The following is a 17,909-nucleotide window of genomic DNA, read 5'->3' on the forward strand; positions in this document are numbered from 1 at the left end:
CTAGGCGTGGGTCAACTACCTTCAGCAAGGTAAAAATAAAGGGAAAACTGAGAACTATTACTTCCCTTTCCTAGAACCATTTACGATACCATGGTGCATAGCTTCCTGGAAAATACAAGACATTCAACTGAAAAACGGTATCAATTTATCTAAATTCAACAGAGAAGCTGTCATGAAATAAAAATCTAAAAGATCTGGGGCGCCTGGGTGGTGCAGTCGGTTAAGCGTCCGACTTCAGCCAGGTCATGATCTCACGGTCCGTGAGTTCAAGCCCCGCGTCAGGCTCTGGGCTGATGGCTCAGAGCCTGGAGCCTGTTTCCGATTCTGTGTCTCCCTCTCTCTCTGCCCCTCCCCCGTTCATGCTCTGTCTCTCGCAAAAATAAACGTTGAAAAAAAAAATTAAAAAAAAAAAAAAATCTAAAAGATCATTACCAAAGGAGAAATATTTACGAAAGGAAAAAATAAGCCAATCACAACAACAAAGTGACACAAAACACCTAGGAAGTTTCCCGAAATTCTCTATTTAAGAAAAACTATAAAACCTCATTAATAATAACTGGAAAGACATCCTATGCTCCTAAATGACAACTAGGAATATTGCTAAGATATCATCATACTCTAAGTTAGGGTTAAATTTTAATCAATATTCCAATGGGGCTTTATTTCTCCATAAGTTGGAAAATTATTTTCAAATCATTTAACAGAGGAAAATGTGAATATAACAGATGCATTTATAGGATACTGATCCTTTTAAATTAGTTTGCACACACGCAAACAAAAATGATATAAGCCCATCCTTTTAGGTGATAATTATATTTCTAAGAAACCTCACATTACCAAAAATTATTCTATCAAAATAATCATTTCAATTAGAAAAGGAAAATTAAATCTAGTAGTAGTAATAACATTATTTTCCCATAGAAATTTCAAGGATAAAGGAGTTAAAATAACAGGCAATCAAAACTATGAACATCAGCAAAAGACAAAGAAACGCTTCCTTATTTGCCTTTTACTCCAGAAGTCTCAGGGCCAGAGCCCCCTCAGCCACATCCGACCTTGACTTCGCAGTTTTCAGTGCAACATGAATCACAAACATAAACCGAAGACGGCAGCCAGATACTGCAACAAAAGCAGGAATGAGTTCCCCCCTCTGTTCAGTTCCAACAGTTTTTCCATTTAAGAGAGAGGCTTTCGGGGCGTCTGGGTGGCTCAGTTGGTTAAGCGTCAACTCTTGATTTCAGCTCAGGTCATGATCTCATGGGGGTTCGAGCCCCGCATCGGGCTCTGTGCTGATGGTGCAGAGCCTGCTTACGATTCTGTCTCCCCCCTCTCTGCCTCTCCCTCTCCCTCCCTCCCTCCCTCTCTCTCTGTCTCTCTCTCTCTCAAAAACAAATATTTAAGAGAACGGCTTTCTCCTTAGAAGCAACCATGTCATCCAAGCAAAGCAAATCTTGGTTCTTAACTGTTTCTACACCCAAGAGTGTGAGGAGAATTCACTGACAGAAGACATGCCTTTAGAATAACCAAAATATCTGTATTGTTGGCTTCTGAGCTTTGCAAATACGTGAATTTTTTTGTGTTGTTCTTTGTAATTTCTTATAATTCTTCAGTAAACATATATGTCTATAATCATACAGAAAAATTATTTTTAAATAGGGAAAGCAGTATTTAAAAGGAATCTTTAGTTCTACTGCCTTATAGTAACAATTATTTTCCTTTACAGCATTTTCTTCTGATCTTTATTAAATGTAGTTTTTACGCTGTCATGTATAGTGTCTAAATAATTTTTGGTTTTATGTTTTTTATTTACATTTTATAAGCACTGTCACCCTGCCATAATCTTCGTAATTAATATTTGAATACTCTGAATAATATCCTAACAGAATGATGTAATCTAAGCTAAAAATTTCTCTCCAGTTGGGCATTTAGGTGTCTTTTTCTTCAATAAAGCTGGTGAAAAATCTTTGCGTATATAGTGTTCTTAATGCTGCCTAATTCTTTTATTGGGATAATTTCCCAGAAATGAGATCATTAGCTCAAAGGGTATGAACGTTTTTATATGTCTTGGCAGGTATTACGGCATCTTTCAAAAGAACCGTCCCAGCCTGATACTATGCTCTAGGATGAATAAGGCTTTCTGTTTCTACTGCTGCACCAGCATGGGCTTTGATCATTTTTAAGTTTACTTTCACCGACTTAGTACAGATAAAACATTACCTTAATATTGCTCTAATCTGCATTCTTTCGTAACTAGGTTAAAACGATTCATGGGGCACCTGGGTGGCTCAGTTGGTTAAGTGTCTGACTTCAGCTCAGGTCATGATCTCACAGTTTGAGTTCGAGTCCTGAGTCAGGCTCTGTGCTGACAGCTCGGAGCCTGGAGCCTGCTTCAGATTCTGTGTCTCCTTCTCTCTCTGCCCCTCCCCAACTTGTGCTCTCTGTCTCTCAAAAAAATAAACATTAAAACGATTCTTTCCCTACACTTACTTTTTACTTCTAGTCACATTCAAATCTAAATTGGGAAAGCTCGTTCTCAGACCAGACCGGACACTGTGCAATGCGAATGGGCAAAGCATGGGATAAGTTACACAGGACTTGGAAACACGCATCAGTATTCAAACTGGCAGATCAGGGATCCGAACTTGGCTCCAGCACGTCCTAACCATCTGACCTTGACTCACTCTAACATGGGAGGACAGCTACCCCCAGGTGGGTGCTACGAAGACCAAGATACACGCTGCTGGTTTCCAATCACAGTATACACATCACCTTCTAAGGCCTCAAAATTCCTGAAGCCAGATTTAAGAAACAAAACAAATGAGCCAAGGAAGGAAAACAAGAGAGGGACAGGCTAAGCAAGAAACAGACTCTTGTTAACTACAGGGAACACGCCGACGGTTACCAGAAGGGAGGTGGGTGGGGAGATGGGTGAAACAGGTGATGGGGATTAAGGAGGGCACTCGAGGCGAGGCGCACAGGGTGATGTACGGAATTGCCGGATCACTACATGGTACATCTAACACGAATGTAACACCATATGTTAACTATACTGGAATTTAAAATTAAAAAAACAATTACTTAGCCCAGGTCTCACCCCAGACCACACGAGCCAGGAACCGAAAGGGTGGAGTCCAGGGCTGTGCATGGTTTTTAAAAGCCCCGGCAGAGGCTGCTGGCTACACACAGACTGGCTACACACACTGCTGGCAAAGCACACGACACTGCATTCCCATTCTGAGCTGACCTTGCTGCCTGCTTCACTGAGAAAACAAGCAGTTACAGACTCCCCCCAGAACACCGCCCAGCGTGCCTCTGGATCTGCACGCTTCCAACTTCGCTCCCGCAGTGTGAGCACACGGCCCGCCCCCCCAACCTGCACACTGATTGCCGGCCCTCCCCACTTACAAGGTCACAGAGCTAGCAAACACCCCCTTTCCCTTGTGCATTAATTCCTCTCTCTTTCTCTACCAGATCAATCCCATCGGCTTGCAAAGACATATCGTCACATTATCCATCTACACACACACGCGCGCGCCCTTTCTTAACCCCCTACCCATCTCTGGTTTCCACACTATTCCTCTGTTCCCCTTTAAAGCAAAACTCTTCAAAAAAGGTTGTTTACACCTGCTGCCTCCAATTCTCCTATTCTCTCTTGAACCCACTCCAATTAAGCTTTCATCTCCTTGGAAACAGTACAGCAAGATCATCAACTACCCCAGTTCTAAATCCAGTGATAAAATTCTTTGTCTCATCCTACTTGATCTAACCACAGCTCTCTAAAATAGCTCATCGGGCCCTTCTTGCTTGTTCTCCACTTGGCTTCCCAGTGAAACCCGTCTTCTGGTTCCTCCCCTACCAAACAGGCTGCTCCTCCTCGAACTCTTCTCATGGGGTCTCCTCCTCTCCCCAGCCCTGAGCACTGCAGCTCCAAGATGCACTTGGTCCTGGGACCTCTGCTCTACAGTCATTCCTTTGGAGACACAGTCTCCCTGCTTTAAATCCCACCTATGTACAAATTATTCCCAAGTACTGTACATCCAACATGTTTATGTTGAACGGTGTGTGTGACCTGTGTTTTTATTTCTTACTCCTTGTGCACCCTAAAAATACACATTGCACAAGGACAGGGACTAGGTTTTATGCCCTGCTATCTTCCTAGGGCCTGGCACACACCAGGGGCTCAAGATGCACTTGAAAGAATTAAAGCCAGTATCTGCCTCCATCAACTAATAACAGATGTCTATACCAATTTCTTACAGAACACTTAGATAACAAAAAGAAAAAAAGCTCCTAGAAATAAGACTCAATAGAGAGTCTGGAGAATAAATACAGGTGTAGAAATCTCACACTGAGCACAGCAAAATGCTAGGGCTGAAAAAAACAGGAAAGAAAAGAAAATTAGGCAAGCTTTCCAAAACATGCAATATCTGAACACCACATGTGCGAAGAGAAGATAAAAACATTCAAGAAAACTTGCTGCAACTGTGGCCTCAAGTTTCCCAAATCAAAAGAGACCACTGGGTGCACCCCATGAGAGATGACTCATCATCAAGAGATTTCAGAACACCATGGACAGAGAAGATCCAAGAAGCATCCAGAAAGTAGGAAAATAAATAGGTTTCACAATAAAGAACGAAGGGTTAGAACAGCCCTAGTGGAAACCAGAAGACCATGTTTTCAAAGCAAAGGGGAAAGAATTTCAAGCTTCTATCCTACACCCTCGTCCAACTGTCGATTAGTATAAAAGTAGAATACAGCCATTTTCAGACACGTAGGGTTTGAAAAATTTTACCGCCATGTTTTCTTTCTTAGGAAGGTGACAGAGAATGCACTTCACCACAGGAGAGCTCAAACCAAGAATGAGGCAGGGCACCCAGGTGGCTCAGTCGGTTGAGTGTCCAACTTCGGCTCAGGTCATGATCTCCCAGTCTGTGAGTTAGAGCCCCGCATCAGGCTCTGTCCTTACAGCTCCGGGCCTGGAGCCTGCTTTGGATTCTGTGTCTCCTTCTTTTTCTGCCCCTCTCCTGCTCGCTCTCTCTCTCTCTCTCAAAAATAAATAAACATTAAAAAAAGTCTTAATTAAAAAAAAAAAAGAATGAGGCAATTAGGAGATCTAAAAATCTAAGGGAGGAGTAAGAGGAATACCCAGGAGGACGGCGAGGGACGCTTCACAGGGCCAGCTGTCAATCAGACTACGACCTTCCCAGACTGTGTCAGAAGACCTGAAGACAGCATTCCTCAAGAAATTTAAATGACCACCTTCTGACTGTGTTTGGATACACTGGATACTGGAAATTTACACAACTAGAGGATATTTTGAAAATAAACTGTATGAGAAACAAAGCAGACGGAAAGTACTGATTTCACGGAAAGCAAACAGGGTGCAGGAAAGAAAAGGAACTGTCGCATACGACCACATGTCTGGGCTTGTACGTTGCTTAGCGATGTGAGCACCGAAAATAGTCACAACTAAAATTAACCGTAGTGGGAGGATGGGGGGGGATACAAGTAAAGATGTGTGAAGTGGGGGTACAGAGGATAGTAAAAAAGCCAAACTCATCCCCACTATAGAGAGGCAATAAATAATACCTAAAACTGGGATTTGAAGACAAGGAGGGAACTGCTGTGAGTATCAGATAAAAGCTGACATGGTTGCCGCTGGGGGGTTAGAGGGCTGGAGGCTTCTGGGTTTTAGAAAAACCCACACAGCGGTAGTCGCCTCTGTAACTACCTACATAGACATCTTAGGTAAAAATAAAAACAATGCCAGAAGGTCTCACCACACTGAACTGGCAGGGGAAGAGGCCTGGATAACAACTTTGCAAAAGGACGACTTAACGGTACGTGTCCAAATGTTAAACGTCCGCACATCCGAGGACAACCATTTCCCAGAGGAAATAGCTGAATGAATTCGGGAATTTGCCAGCCAGCCACGTTCCTTTCACTAAAAAATTAGAAACAACTGTAATGTCATTCAATATCAGACTAAGGAAAACACACAATCCTGGAATCTAACGCAACCATCAGAGACGGAGTTATAACTCATATTTACCAAGACAGGAAGATGCCGATATTCTGCCGAGTCGGGGGAAGGTTCCAGAACGGCAGGTGTAAATTCACTTATATAAAATGTTTAATTCTCGAGAACTTCTCCTCTTTCCCTAAATGGTCCCACAGCTTTCTCGTTTAGTTCAGGTTTTTAATGTGTTTCCTCTTCAGAAGGACTTTCTGAGGTGGCTTTTTCTTTTTTTATGTTTTTTTTTTTTCAACGTTTTTTATTTTTATTTTTGGGACAGAGAGAGACAGAGCATGAACGGGGGAGGGGCAGAGAGAGAGGGAGACACAGAATCAGAAACAGGCTCCAGGCTCTGAGCCATCAGCCCAGAGCCCGACGCGGGGCTCAAACTCACAGACCGCGAGATCGTGACCTGGCTGAAGTCAGACGCTTAACCGACTGCGCCACCCAGGCGCCCCTGAGGTGGCTTTTTTCTAAAACAGCCAACTCTTCCCCGGATAGCCTTACCCTGGGTTCTTTCACCCGACCATTTAGCAAAGAGGCCAGTGAATGACACCAGATCCGGTCTCAAATCCTAGCACCAGCCACCTGTGTGACAATAGCGACTCAAGCGCTTTGGTTTCCTCACATGGAATACGAAAAATATAATAAAACGTAGCCAACACTTCTATGCTGGGGCAAAAAGCTGATTTAACGTGCGTAGCGTGCCTGCTTGGTAGGAGTCAAGGTTCAATACATGTCCATTACCAAAATCATCTCTTTTGCACTCTTCTGGATTATTTGAATTCTTCTCCTAGTGAAAACATATCTTTTGGACAAAATCAGTAACACTTTAGTTACAAACAATTTTACTCTAAAACTACAAAAAGCAGGGAAAGGAAAGAAAATGGACATATAATTCCACTACTCGTCAGTCATACAAAATAAGAAGTCAGTATGTCCCCATCTGAAACCACGCCCACCCTCCAGTTCACTGGCGTTTTTTCCCCTCAGCTTATACAGACACACATGTATCCACATAAGTCTTGTTTGATTAAATAAAACCGGGATCATGCTGCCTTTTTTCCCCATTTTTCGATATACTGTAGACCTGGTTCCACACCTCATCCTGTTTAGCCGGGACGCAGTGCTCTGGGCGGCATCCGCTATTCATGGACCGTCAGACTCTTTGCCAGTTTCTGCTACCCTAACACCACGAGGAGCCTGAACACGTACCTTCACGTATCGACCTATTATGACATTCCTGGGGTCAGGTGGGGGGGGGGGGGGCCTGACTCACAAGGGATGGAATTTTTTTTCATTGTTTTTAAAAAATACTGAAGAGACACAAAAATGGTTCTAAAAGTCACGTGAGGTATAAGGCATCACTACAGCATAATCACTGCACGCCCTTCGCTCGCTTGACATTATGTTTCAAGCTTCCCACTGCCCCTCCCTGATACCGTGGCAGGGACATGACGAGAGGAGCCATTTGACAACATGATCCCGCTTTTATTTAATCAAACAAGACTTATGTGGATACATGTGTGTCTGCATAAGCTGAGGGGAAAAAACGCCAGTGAACTGGAGGGTGGGCGTGGTTTCAGATCGGGACATACTGACTTCTTATTTTGTATGACTGACGAGTAGTGGAATTATATGTCCATTTTCTTTCCTTTCTCTGCTTTTTGTAGTTTTAGAGTAAAATTGTTTGTAACTAAAGTGTTACTGATTTTGTCCAAAAGATATGTTTTCACTAGGAGAAGAATTCAAATAATCCAGAAGAGTGCAAAAGAGATTTTTCTCTTTGATTAAAAAAATAAATATCCTATTAATGCTTCATTTTTTATTTCCTTAATCACTACAAAGTATAGTATCTTCTCCTAGATTATTAGCTCTCTGCTTTTCTTTTTCTATAAACTGCTTATTCACTTCCTTCGTCTAGACTTCTTTTGGCTTGATTTGGGTGTTTTATTTTCCAATTTACAGAAACGTTGCATGTTGGGGATGTTAACCCACTGCTACCACTCATGTTGCAGATGGTACCATGTCCTCCACCCCAGAAAGTTAAACATTTTCAGGTGGAGACCTCTATTAGTCTTCCTCCTGGCTTCCCAAGTTTAGATGGGTAATTGCCCATATACTCCTCAGAATTTTGTTTTTTCCGTTAAGATCGTTAACTGACGTAGGCTGCATTTTAGGATACGGTGGGAAACAGGGCTCTACTGTATTTTCTTCCAAACGCACAGCCAGTCGGTCTAATAGCATTCACTGAATAATACCTTCCTCAACTGATACAAAGACTTCAGAATATATCAGATTTTCCTATTTGTAGCGACGAGTATCTGTACACGTGCATGACGTGGGTATCTACCCGTGCACACCCACACGGTACTTATGGTGTTCTGGACTCTACTGTCTTCCGCTGCTTGGTCTAGCCCGTGTAACGCGATGGAGCTCAGTCAAAAGTCCTCACTCACCTGCCCTTCTTCATCAAACGCCATGACCACCACAGCAGCTCCAAACTTCTTAATCTTTCTAGCCTTCTCCAGGAAGTCGCCCTCGCCCTCCTTCAGACTAATGCTATTGACAATGCACTTCCCTTGACAGCATTTCAGCCCGGCTTCAATCACAGCAAAATTGGAGGAGTCGATGCACAAGGGCACCTGAGATCAGAAGGGCAAGAAAAGTCACAGAAAAATTACAAGTCACTACAAACTCCCACCCAAGGGCTCCCAAATATTCCTTATTTCTTATTTAGGAAAGCAACAAACAAGTAATAATAGTGTGGAAGAAAGAGGATTTTAAGGTACTCATTCTTAAAGCCCAAAATACTTGGGAGTAATTCCAGTCTTACAAGAGACCCCACGTAGGAACCAGAAATTTATAAATCAAAGATCACGACTACACACTGGAATGAAACCACGGAGGTCAGCTCACCGGCTTCATTTCCAGGTTACACTTTCGAGTGCCTAAACTAAATCTCCAACAGGATTCAGAACATCCCTGATCTGACTCTGGGGTTAATGCTCAGCCTTGTACACCCTTGGGAACAGCCTTCCAGCCAAGTTATTCAAATTCAATCTTCCCTTTAGAAAATCAAGTTCTTGGGGTGCCCGGGTAGCTCAGTCGGTTAAGCATCTGACTTCAGTTCAGGTCATGATCTTATGGTCCTTGAGTCTGAGCCCCACATCGGGCTCTGCGTTGACAGTTCAGAGCCTGGAGCCTGCTTCGGATTCTGTGTCTCCCTCTCTCTCCGCCCCCTCCCATGCTTACACCCTATCTCATTCTCACAAATAAACAAACATTAAAAATTTTTTTAAAAAGAGAAAGAAAAGAAAATCAATTTCCTGACTGGGGGCGGGGGTGTTTAGAAGAGTTTTAGAAGTAGAAGCGTTTTACTATTAGAAAGGAAAAGATGTAATATTTAATAAAAGCATATTACTAAAATAAAGGACAAAACTGGAACGCACAGATGAGAACGGGTTCATTTTTAACAGTCTCTGTGCGTTCATGCCTCTGTTCCAGGAAAAGTAAAAGTAAGTAAGGGTTCCAAGGCAGGACTAGCTTCAAGCAAAGAAATGAAAGAGGGCAGCTGATCTAAGCTCCATTACGTAAAGTGACGCCCACGTCAGGCCCCGTGCTAGACTGGGGGGCACTGATGGAGCGGGAGGCTCCCGGGCTTCCCCAAGCTTGTTAAGATAAACGACTAGACACACGGTGCCATGAAGTGTGGGTAACGCGGGGGCAGGTGAGCAGCATGTCTCGGAGGCACCTCGCCCCACCTAGGGCAGAGAGAGAGCAGGGCAGGAGAACGCAGGGAAGGTTCCCAGGGCAGTCGGCTCGTCCGCAGGCCACTCTTCCAAAGCAGAGCATGATGGAACGAGGGAGCCATCGACTCTGCTCTTTCTTACCACACTGGCAGTGACAGGTTTGCTAGGAAAGGGGTCAGGCCCCAGTGACGATACCAGGCCCACGTTCTAAACCGCTGGCTGAGTTTGGTGTCCCAGCTGTGCTGGTAAACATGGGCTAGTCACACGTTTTTATGCTCGACTCCAGTTGTTCATAACTTGGTCTCGAGTAAGTTGTGGTAGGAGGTCAAAACCAGGAGAGATCAAGACAAAGTTACTGGAGCAATCAGAACAGTGATTCATAAGGTCTTCGGTTACTTAAGGCTGTTCCTTGTTGAGGCACTCCTATGTTCACGATTCACGAGTCAGACAAAGCAGCGGAAAGAAACGCGGGTCAACAGTCAGCGGACTCGCCTGGGACCGTGAGGAGAGTCTTCCGACCCCAGTAGAGCCCCCTTCCCACCGCTCAGCAGATAAAAAAGCTGCTCCCCCTCTCATTCTGATGGACTTGGAACAAGCCATTTGGTTTCTCCGCACCTTAAATTCTCAAAATATTTACTCCCAGAGGAGTGACAGGGCTTTTGACTGAGGAGTTTTAAGACACAAATGAAAGATGGGTCGGTGTAATTCACTGCTTACCACAAGATGTCTAACTTAAGCGTTTGCCATGGGCCTAATGAAAAGCAGACAGCCTCGCCCCTCAAAGCACTAGGAAGTTTCCTTTAAGAAGAACTTCACAAATCACTTCTCACCACAAATTCAATGGTAGAAAATGAAGTGAAATTTTTAAAGATTTTAGAAGCCATCTAAAAAATATTTTTAAAACTGGACACAATTAACTTTCATCTTTTAAAGAACAAATGTAAAAGCTCACATAGAATGCTTCAATTTAATCTTGTTTTATAATTTTGTTTACTCTGATAAGCCCAAATGGGTCTCTTCTTCCTGCAATAAAGAAGAACTGGCTGAGCGCCCCTGTGTTAGAAATGGAACCCATGACTTGGTAAAAGCGGGTAATTGCATCCTTCAGAGACATGGTAAGCAGGTTCCTAGGCCATCCAGACATCAGAGGAAACTCAATTCTTGTGAGCAATCCCAGAAGCCTTGGAAACAGCCGAGCTGAAGTCACAGCTCTCTCTGGTTTATATCAAAAGGCTGCCATTAAAGGAGAAACTGACAATCAGAAACTGTTGGGTGTGCACCGTAAGAAACCAGAAAACCAGTGTATGAGAGGACAGACCCATGGGACAATTGACAAGGTTAAATGAGTGACAGAGTGAGGGCAGGTGAACTCCCTTGGGGAATAAACATTTTGTACAACCTTGGCAATGTCAGGCTCAGAAGCAATAAAGTTGCAAAATCTGGTCATTGCACTTGTACCATCCAGCATCCCATCATCCATGTTGATATCCAACACCTGGGCTCCCATTTCCACCTGCACTTTGGCAATGCTCAGAGCTTCCTGAGGAAAGAATGCCAGAGGAGGCAGCATTAGGAGAGGGCGACCCGAGAGAAGGCAGGCCAAAGTCATCCCTACCTTCCCGGCAGTCCTTCCAAATCAGACTAGACTGGCCAGCCACCCCAACCCTGGGCCCGCTCTCCTCCCATCAATCATCACAGATGGACGACTGACCCTTCTTTAACATCTCCTCCATCACATCATTTCATCACTCGGAATCCACCAAGGCGCTGTTTTTCCTGCCATAGAGAAGCTACACTCCCCAGCCTGGTGTCCCAGGCCCGCCGTGACCTGGCCCTGTCTTCTTACCTAACTGAACTCCCCATTCCTCCCCTCCTGGTTCCCTTCACCCAGCCACGTCTTTTCCACTTCCGAGTCACAGGTCACATTATCCCCCTGCTTGAAATACAATCTCCTTCCCTTCTATACTGTTTAGGACCCAGCTCAAGCCCCATCTCCTCCAAAAGAAGTCCTCAGAGAAACCATCCAAAACTTCTGTCACTCTTCAGTGTTTGCCAAGACATGCAAAGCATGTTGCCGGCTATTGGTAAGAGTTACATGAAATAGGAGTTAAATAAAACTCAGCAGATTTTTATACTGGAAGGTTTTTCAAATCCTGTAATACACTATTACGCACTGCAAATATCCAAGAACAGGATATAATACGCAGCATTTCCCATTTACGACCATTTAAGGAATATCTTGTAGGATCAGTGTTCCAGAGAACATCCTTCAGGTGGGAAACACTGCTTATTCCACAGCGCTCTGCTGCCTCCCAACTTCTGTGACAGCTGTGATCATTATGGCATGGTTTACGACATCATCCTGTCCTCGTGATTTCAGGAGTATCAGCTTATTCCTCAAAATAGAGTGTTAAGTGTTTAGGACTCTAGAAAGGTCCTGCTTTCCTGCTCTCCTCTGAACAATGCTGGGCAAAATATACACGTTCTATAAATGCTAACTGATAAAACAGAGTTTATTTTGGGTCTTCACAGTCCACTTCATAACGTAATAAAATAAGTAAGGATAAAATCAACGGTAGTTTCTGATGTTGTCCTAATTTTTCCCTGGCTTAAGCAAGCCACATAGAAACTGTCAAGCCATCACTATGATAGAGCAGACATGGGAGCCTCTGGCATTGCCCGAGGAAAGACCATTCGTGATGACACGGGAAAAAGACGACACGGGAAGGTTACACGGGAAAAAGACGACAACAAAATTAAAAATCAAAACCAATAAGTGTTTTCCAGCACGCGTCCCCATCCCTATCCTGGAAGGGCTCGCACCTGGCCGGGGGCGGACGACACCAGCCCACAGAACAGCTGGCAGTGCTGCCCCACTCGGGGTAAGTCCAGCGCCAAGGCTGCCTGAGCAGCAGGGAAGGGCCAGGTCTCTGCGGACTGAAATGGAGGAAGCCACCCTAGAGGGAGAGTCTTCGGCTGGCCCCTGGGGGAAAGACTGGGGGAAGCAGAGAGGAGACGGGGGCAACCTGGCAAGACTGGCGATCAAGAGAGTCAGACAGCAGAGATGCCAACACCCCGCCTCTCCATTCCAGAGGAGTCACGGAGTGAGAGCGTGGAGGTCTGAGTCTCCCACACGGGCTCACTATGATGAAGTCATGTGTACAAGGTGAGCAACACTCAGCACTGGGGTTTCTTTTAGGCCAGTGCTCTTCTCAGCAAACCGCCAAGCCTTGAGGGATCACTACTTCAAGGGAAATTAGAATCAAATAAAGAGCCACCCCTACTGATCCCATTCCAGCCTCCACCGCCTCCTCGTCCTGTGGACTCTAGGCAGAGACAGCAGAGAACACTGGGGGTCTATCTATCACTTACTTGACGTAAAACAACAGGCAAGTAGTTTAACTTGCCCCAAAGGCCCATCGGTAAGATGGGGATAATAATAATACCCATCTCACAGTTCTGTGTGGGTTCAATAGTGACGTAAAGTGCTGAGCACCACGACTGGCCCATAGTAAGACCTTACTAAAACAAAAAATTTTTTTAATGTTTGTTTATTTTTGAGAGACAGAGAAAGTGCGCACAAGCGGGGGAGGGGCAGAGAGAGAGGGAGACACAGAATCCGAAGCAGGCTCCAGGTTCTGAGCTGTCAGCACAGAGCCCGATGCAGGGCTCAAACTCACGAACCGTGAGATCATGACCTGAGCTGAAGTCAGACTTAAGCGACTGGGGCACCCAGTGCTAGACACTGTTACCCCCATCTGCTTGCATCTTCCTAAAATGCCCTCTGTTCTCCGTGTCAAATCTGTCAAATCTGAGGGCTGAAAGGGATGCTACAGAACGACCCTAAGAATCAAAACATAAATAGAAACATGGCCAATGGAAGAACGCCATAGAACCACAAAGGCTCATGAGGATTTTAGAGGGGAAGCGACATGTAAAAAAAAGGCACGGCATAGGGGAGGGAGGGGCAGGGCAGAAGCAAGCCTCCTGGAATATTCGAATGACAGACCAGGATATGAGGGAGGTCTGGTGCCTGCATGGAGAGAACTGAATAGTGGCCTAAGGAGTTTGGATTTTATCCCATCTGCAAAAAAATGTCACCCTGTGGCAGCTTCTGGCCTGGGGTGACAAAAGCACACAGTGGCAGCGAGCAGCAGCAGGAGCACAGGGAAAAAGACTGACACGATGGCCAGGAACCGGCTAAGAGGCTCGGCTGGAGGGCCGCAAAGGATGACAGACGGGCCCTTTCTCGGTGAGTAAAACTAAGTCCGGTTTGATACTGGTGTCTGGAAGACCTACTTCCTAAAGCAAAACCTCAGTGACAGCTGATGATAAGATAAATCAGACTAAACTCCTCCAATTTTAACTTCTGATTTTAATAAGAAAAAAAAAATCTATCCGGATGCTTAGGGGAGGCACTTTTGGGACCAGATTTTGCTTACGCGCAGGGTGACTGAGCCTGAAAATACTGTGGCTAAACTATCATGTCAACTTTCCAAGACAGGGGCCTAGTCCTTCTTTTCTGTTTGCTTGTCTGTGTCAGTCCAGAGCCAGCAGAATCAGGAACACTACGAGTCACTTGGTTGATGTGGTTATGAGGAAGTGGATAGGAATTTTCTCGGCTTCCTCTTTCCCTAGAAGGATTTGTGAGAAGCCAAAATGAAGAGTACCCTCAAATTTTTAAATTTATCTCACAATTGACAGAAAAGGTCAGACCCGGGATCCCTCCCATCTCACCCCACTTCACATCCCCAATGAGGTTCTTTTCGACCAATGTTAGTAAGAACGGCTTCAGTCTCCCGAAGCCTCCCCTCCCAGCTGCCCAGCCCGCTGCTAACACACATGACCGTTCTCCTCACAGTCCCCACCGCGCTGCAAATCACTCTCTCAGAGGCAGAGCGGTTTCACTGACACGCCGTCTAGCCGACGACATGGCAGATGCCTCAAGGGTCTTACTAAGATGCTCACTTCATAGTTTCCTGCCATGATGAGTTTAGCAAACTTCCTGGATCCTGCCACGTTACAGCGCTCTCCAATGTTAACAAAGTTGGTGTACGGTCCGATCCTGAAGGGCTCTAGACCTTAAAAGGAGAAGCATTTTGAGAATTTTCTGGAAATTCACATGATGATATGAGACAGACAGAAAACAAGCGCTTTCATGAGAAAGAAAAGAAGTTTTGGTGGCACAGTGCATCTGGCTACGCAGGACGCCTAACGCGGGGTGAGGAAGGACCACGGCCTTTTTCCCCCAGAAATCTTTAAACATGACAAAGGCTGTATGTTACGGCTGCACTTACAACCACAACTCTCAAAAGAAGTATTTCAGGGCTTTTCAGTTCAAAATTTTTCTAAGGAACTGCATCATACCAGCTTTGATAAACAAGGAAAAATTATCATCATACCCCTATTTCACCAAGAGTGTGGGGCCAAGGCCGGGAGGTCAGGAGCCAAAGGACTGCCCGCAGCTGGCCACTTGGAGATCAGCGGGAAGCCAGCCGGGGCAAGCTTCCTTCATCCCCCCAGCAGTGTGCTCAGAACTCTACCTTCTGTCTTTGACCCAGAGGCCAAGAGCCCGGGACCAGCTAGGTGGGACTGGGTCACCAGGAAGGACCCAGGATGAGCCCTGGGAGAGTGGAGTCGCCACGGCACACCCTCCACTCGTGAGCGGACTCTGGGAAATGCAACTCGGGCTGTCTGCACCTCTTGCCTTATTTGCCAAGGGGACGTAACATCTCCCCTGGTACGGGCCAGGTTAGGGGCAAATACCAGCTTTACAATTAGGAACACATTAACCGAGGTAAAAAGCAACAGGCGGTGCAAAGTTATCGCTACAGAAAACGCTGTTATCTGTTTCTGTTCTAATGATATTTAAAGCATGAGGAGACAGGGTCTGGCAGGGTCTGGGGACGGCCAGCCCCGGGTTCCAAGCCCCGTCCAGCTATTTCAGCACACAGACCAGGGCCGCTTCTTTTGTGGCCTCTGATTTTATAAAAGAGAGACATAAAAGGATGCTTTTTCACACTTTTTTCATACATTTCATACCAATATTGTAAAAACGAGACTAGATAACACTGATAAGCATAAAACTGGCATCTGCAGTCATCGTTGTTGTTGTTAATGAGAGAAAATGGCTTTTGCGTCCTTTGCCAAAGCACTGGTTGAAAAGGAACAAGATATCGGGGAGAGGAAAATAATGAATACAAGATGAGTAATTATGAAGGTCTTCCAGACTGGTTAACAGACTGGGGAGACATCCCTTCCCAGTTCTGTCTTATGATTTCTTCCCACTGGTAGTGACTCTCCACGTGAACCTCAGGGTACCCCTGATCCGGAGGCAGACGCCGAGGCTCGTAGGGCAGGCAAACAGGGGTGCCAACATTTACGTGCTGAGGAGGACCCTGCGTCATCGCCCTACAAGCATTGTATACAAAGTGCTTCTCAACTATTATCAATGTGAAGTATCTGACATAAAAGCTACATTTTCCTTACGTCTGCAATCTATAAAAGAACCATTTAAAGGAGTGTGTTGGATGTCATTCTTTTAAAATCTGATTGAAGGTGATTTTTGAAAGCAATTTAGAAATAGCACTGGAAATGCAAATTGGAAGAAGAGGCTTCTTTGATTCTTCCACATAAATTCTTTTTAAAACTCCTATCTAAAAGGTTCTCTTCTTGTTTCAATCTTGGCAAAGTCAATCAGTAGTCTTAAGATCTAAGGATGAAATCAACTATCCTACCACACCTCTCCCTGGCAGAAGCCATGTTCTGGGGTAAGGGGTGTGCCATCACCCCCTAAATCCCACTCCCTCTAGGCTTGCTCTCCGTCTTCTGGAAAATGAACAGAAAGCCAGGAAGACTGCAGAGGGTTTTTAACCCAACTTCACACTCACTCACTGGGATGAATTCTATGAAATATGTTCTGACTGAGAAAAGGAGGTGCTGCTTTTGCTGTCCTTAGATTTTATTTCAACTTCCTTAGAGGAACATAAGGAACACACATATTTCAATTTTGAGAAATGTTAAATTCTAAGTTATTAGGGTGCATAATTTCCCACGTGCACTATTTGCAGATTCTCTAAGAATCTGTTATTGTATACATATATCTGTATATCTATAAATACATATACACACACACATTTTTGTTGTTGTTGCTTAAAAATACCATCTAAGAATATGTCATTTTAGTATTGTGGAGAAAATATAAAACTTAAAGTTATCTCTCTAATAGTCGGCATAATGGACTACTTTACTGATGTTCCTTATTTGAACATCAAAACTCACTCCAGAAAAGGGAGGCTGCCCACCTAACAGGACTGATGAGCACCCAACAGAACAGTAACTACACCTCTTTGTAAAGTCCTGAACACACAGCAAATGCAGGGTCATGGCAAGAATATCATAGAAGCAAACAATTTCCTAGGAAGAGGCTGCCGTCATTACAAACCACTGTTTGTGGCGGTTTGGAACTTTCAATAACTAACGGCAAATCCGACAATTCAAATGGTTAGCCTGTGGCCGAGAGCGTGTTTTCAAAGTGGTGCGTAACAGAGCCGCGACTGTGTGAGTTCTAATTCTGAGCAGAGACCCCACCTGGGCAAACCACCTGTGCCTTCTGCACATTTCCCACCTCTACTCTCCACTAGAAGCCACTTAAATGCCAGAAAACACGCACGCCTCTTGACCTAAGAAGCAAGTTACTTGGCACACGTATCACCACCGCGCGGAATAAACGTACGGAATTAACCCACAAGTGGTTTCTGAAATCCTAACAATCGTGTCTCTACCACTTACCAGAGAGTAACATATGCTGTTCAAAAACAGTGGCAGGTGGAACTCTAGGCTTACAGTTTTTCACAGCTTCAGCAATTTCCCTGAGTTAAAAGACAAAACACTACATCCATTAATTCAGAAGAAAATAAATTGAATTAAGCTAATTTCCAGCTATGAAATTAAGTCTATTTAACATAATTATGTACATAATTATGTACCTAGTTCCAAACGTGCAGCAGCAGCTACGCCTTTTAGTTTTCTCAGCAAGGCCGAAAATGAACGTACAAACTTGAACTTTTCTCTACCTGCCCAGTCTGCTGGGCACTGACTGTACCAGCTTCTGCGCTCAGAGATACAAACTGAGAGATGGA

General features: G+C 44.7%; 1 protein-coding gene across 1 annotated transcript in view; it reads right to left on the reverse strand.

The window, feature by feature from the left end:
- MTR (5-methyltetrahydrofolate-homocysteine methyltransferase) overlaps positions 1 to 17,909 on the reverse strand; it is a 105,673-nt gene that overhangs the window by 54,956 nt on the left and 32,808 nt on the right. Inside the window, 4 exon segments of the mRNA XM_045437237.1 lie at positions 8,476 to 8,661; positions 11,168 to 11,308; positions 14,737 to 14,849; positions 17,560 to 17,639. Of these exon segments, the coding sequence (XP_045293193.1) occupies positions 8,476 to 8,661; positions 11,168 to 11,308; positions 14,737 to 14,849; positions 17,560 to 17,639 (520 nt within the window).

Source organism: Leopardus geoffroyi, chromosome D2, assembly GCF_018350155.1.
Source record: "Leopardus geoffroyi isolate Oge1 chromosome D2, O.geoffroyi_Oge1_pat1.0, whole genome shotgun sequence".
Taxonomy (NCBI): Eukaryota; Metazoa; Chordata; class Mammalia; order Carnivora; family Felidae; genus Leopardus; species Leopardus geoffroyi.